General features: G+C 35.3%; 1 protein-coding gene across 1 annotated transcript; it reads left to right on the forward strand.

Annotated features, from left to right (window-relative positions):
• The first annotated feature begins 843 nt into the window (after window positions 1-843).
• LOC126812137 (neuronal acetylcholine receptor subunit beta-4-like) lies at window positions 844-1,949 on the forward strand. Its single transcript, XM_050538394.1, has one exon. The coding sequence runs from the start codon at window positions 994-996 to the stop codon at window positions 1,930-1,932; it is 939 nt and encodes a 312-aa protein (XP_050394351.1). The 5' UTR covers window positions 844-993; the 3' UTR covers window positions 1,933-1,949.
• Window positions 1,950-4,361: the final 2,412 nt, after the last annotated feature.

A 4,361-nucleotide genomic window follows, 5' to 3' on the forward strand; every position in this document is an offset into this window, starting at 1 on the left:
ATTAAACCATATGTTAGTCACGAATTGACCTAGTTTGTGTCGAGTGGACGTTAACCCCCCCCCCCCCTCTCTCTCGCTCCCATCACAAAGCATTTTTCCTGAAGGCTTCAGCAACATTTCATCGTACGGACATAACCATAAAAATATTAATCCGATTTCGACAAAAAGAAATGGGGATCCTAGACTGAAAATAGATAGGGCTCATCCTCTCATAACCCCAAAGCTTTACATGCAGTTTGAAAATAAAGTTAAAACACTACACTGCTGTCTCTATGGCGTTTACGAGTCAGTTTGTTGACCCACATGGGTGACGACATAATAAGCTTAAACACAATATATCCACAAATTAAGCACAATTATTGACACTTTAGCTGTCTGCTAAAATAACATTTTCAATATGTTTCTCAGCATAGCATAATTGCACCACTGTATCATAAATTCATCAATTACAAACACATTAATTAATATCGATTTGGCTTCAGTTTTCAATCGAATACAATTGGATCAGAAGGTGTTTTATGTATCTAGATCTCGAAATCTGCATCAAACTAATGTGTTATTAAACGATATTACATTCAATTAATTAATTACATCTCCTCAATATTTATACAGATATTACTGTGTTTATATATTCGGATAGTGTTTACTTTGTTCATTATATAATGGCTATTAATAAATCAATACCTAAACATAAAACCAGGGAATAATCCAGTCAGTTACAAAGTAGTACGCATAAGTTTGTTAGAACAGGCGTATGTCCATTCTCTTGCAGACATGTTACTAACTTTGTTAATATTGTGTTTCATAGGATTTTCATCTTGCACCGATACCGTTCTAAATAGATTGCACAAGAAATTATTTGACAACTACAGGCCCGATGTGAGACCCATAGTAAACGCATCAGCTGCTGTGAATGTTGATGTTGTGCTTTCCTTACAATCTATCAGGAAATTAGAATCATCTTCGGAGACACTAGTAGCGTCAATTTGGATAATGTTAATTTGGAAAGACGATCTTTTGGTATGGAATAAGACCGATTATGAAGAGATTGAGCACATTGCCATTCCAGCTAAAAGGGTATGGGTTCCAGATTTATACATTGATAATAGTATATCTATAGAGTCCGGCATCTTAACGCCTGGAGATTACATACTTTCTGTTGACAACAACGGTACAGTAATTTGGTACCTAGGAAAAACAACCGAAACACGCTGTAAGATGAACCTTGGAAAATTTCCGTTCGATACACAGACTTGTTCCATTGATTTGATACAATGGGCAAGCAAGGCGTCGGAGGTCAGGCTTTTAAAGAGCGATAATATAGGTCCGATTCTGTTTGAACCAAGTGGTACATGGAAGCTGGAGAATAGTTTGACCACTGAAAAATTTCTATATGGTAACACGCAAATACAAATAACACTCCAGATTTCTTTATCAAGATATCCATTATTTTACGTACTGACTACCATTTTACCAATCTGTCTTTTAGCGATTTTGAATCCTGTTGTTTTCCTAGTTCCGGCTGAATCTGGAGAAAAGATTTCACTACCTGTTTCCATTCTCCTGGCCTATTCTGTCACCCTTTCTGCGCTATCAGAATTGTTACCGGAAGTTTCAGAAAACATCAGTATTTTAGGCGTCTACGTCTGCACAATGTTATGTTTGAAGGTTGTATCTGTTGTGGCTTCTGTTGGAGCTGTCTCGCTTTATCACCGTTCGGGATCGGTGCCTAGGGAAGGAGTTTACCATTGGTTGGGCAAGACCGGAAGACGGGGTATCAAAACTAACAATGTTCATGTAGTTGGTGGAAATACAGATGAGGAAATCATTAGCTGGCAGGATGTGTCCAGAGCATGTGATCGGATTATGTTCTATCTAATGTGCTCAGTAGCATTGCTAATCTCTATTGTCTGTGCTAGTTTTATTTTTTAAATAAGTATTTTAAATCCAGCAAAGTTTATACAATTCCTGAATTTGTGTCAATGTGAATTTTGTTTATGCAACATTTAGTTATGGTTTCGATGTCAGGAGGTGAGTAATCTTTGCTAATCTTAAAACTTTACAAAAGGTTTACCATTTTATACTTTAGATTAATGCCAGTGTCAATTGTGTTCAAATTAGATTAATACCAGTGTCCATTGTGCTCAAGTTAGATTAATACCAGTGTCCATTGTATTCAAGTTAGATTAAAGGACAATATTGGTGCCAGTCATTATCACATATGTGATAGAACTAATTCATCACGTTCCAAATATAATTTTAACTCAGAGATCATTGATACGATAGCTGAGTAATACAGGATTCGCGAATCGGAAGTGACGAACGCCAAAGGAAAACACGAGACATACCTCTATATAACTGGCTGAAGTGCCGACTGATAACAGATACATGGGCGAATAGAGAATCTCCAACTCGTCTTTTTTGATATCAAAAAATATCAACACATTGTCAAGTTGATAAAGTAACAAAAAACGAGGCTCTGCCGTGTTTTTTATTACTTTATCAACGAGTGTTGATATTTTTTGATATCAAAAAAGACGAGTAGGAGATTTTATTTATCACCCAATCCCTTCTTACATGCATAAATAGATAAATATAATTCTTTGCTGTAGATTTCATTTTTACTGAACATTACGGTGTAGTGATACATCATTTTTTGACAGCAATTCAAACATTGCAAAGTCCTTTATATTGACCCAGTGTTTCCATCAAGGTCAACTGAATAAGAATAGTTCATTTTTAATTAAAAAAAAGTTACTCTTAATAAAAAAAATGAACTGTTCTTTGAAAATAAAAAAAAGTAGTTCCTTTTCAACTGACCAATCAAATTCATGTAAAGCGATATCTCCTAAGGAGATATCGAAGTAGATTATGAAATATATCACACAAGCGATATCTACTGTAGAATGTATTATTGGGTGATAAAGCGCTTTATAAATGGACATATTATTATTATTAATCAAAAATGTTCATTACCTGGCAGAACTGGTCCAGAGCTTTTGATCGGATTATGTTCTGTGTACTGCAGTATTGCTAATCTCTATTATTTATGCTAGCTTTATATATAAATAAGTATCTGAAATCCAGCAAGGGTTTTATTTCATATTTAATTCATTAAGTATTTAATCGATCGTTTTTTATTGCCGTTTTGTCCAAATTATTCAAGTTTTGACTAAATGTGATGTCCGTTTTGACCAAATGTTTGAAACCATCTGATTAAAGTACAGATCTATATTTCGTTTCGTTTCTTTATACTTTCGATGGCCTACTACATGAAGATCTGGCAAGTTGTACTTTAAGGTCGTGTCAGAGGTCGTACGAGCGACTTTTAACCCTATGACGTCAGACATTGATTAATCAGCGTTGACGTTTCTAGTAGTTTACCCACAGTTCCGTGCATGGTACGCCAGGAAGTCGCTGTAACAGACCGTTTCATTGGCTTAACCATCACTTCAACCAAAACGCTGGTAATATAATAACTCTTCCAGATCCTAGTGTAGTAAAGACAAGTAAAACGAAATTTTGAACTATAAAAAAAGAAACAAAATATGATCTGCGTTTTAATCAGATTGGTTTTAAACTAGCCGTCGCCCTGCATAACATATGCCTGTCTCGTTAGGTCAGTGGGTGTAGAAAATAAGAATGTTTAACCCACATTTCATTTCATTTCCAGCTTTTTATTCTGATTGCTTAATTAAATGTTTAAAATCAGTTTGAGTAGATTTAACCTGCATTAAGCCGTTTAAAATTTGACATTTTCCGTAAATTACAAACAACCAAAACCAACAAACTTCGTGTTGAAATATAAACGACTATTCATTTAACTGTTGACAGGTTAATGGTGCATTATGTAAGACTTACGTCTATTGCATGTCCTTTTGCTAGCTTCAGATATTATACAAATTATTGTATAACTCTCCTGGCCATCGGATGGTTCTTATATATGTTATACTGTGGCGATCTGAAACGCACGTTATGGTTCTTATATATGTTATACTGTGGCGATCTTAAACGCACGTTCATAGCCCGATCCACGTCCTCAATTTATACGACTTAGTTCTCTTATTGTTTTCCGTTAGTAATTATTTAATTTAATTGTCCATTTTTAAGAACTATGTTATTATGTAGCCCATATATTCATTTATATTGTAAATGTATTTTCGTATATCCGTCTTTGCTGCACGTGCTTATGATTGGCAGGAACAGTATGTGTGTCTTATACCACGTGGTTATGTCACGTGATCTAGGGTATGTAGAACCATGTCTTGACCAGTAGCAGTGAAGTTGTGTTAGCAGAGGTAAGACAGAGACCATTCTCCAGTCGATTTCACTGACCAGTTTGACCCCAGCTTATAGGGAGC

The sequence above is a fragment of the Patella vulgata genome, chromosome 2, assembly GCF_932274485.2.
Source record: "Patella vulgata chromosome 2, xgPatVulg1.2, whole genome shotgun sequence".
NCBI lineage: Eukaryota > Metazoa > Mollusca > Gastropoda > Patellidae > Patella > Patella vulgata.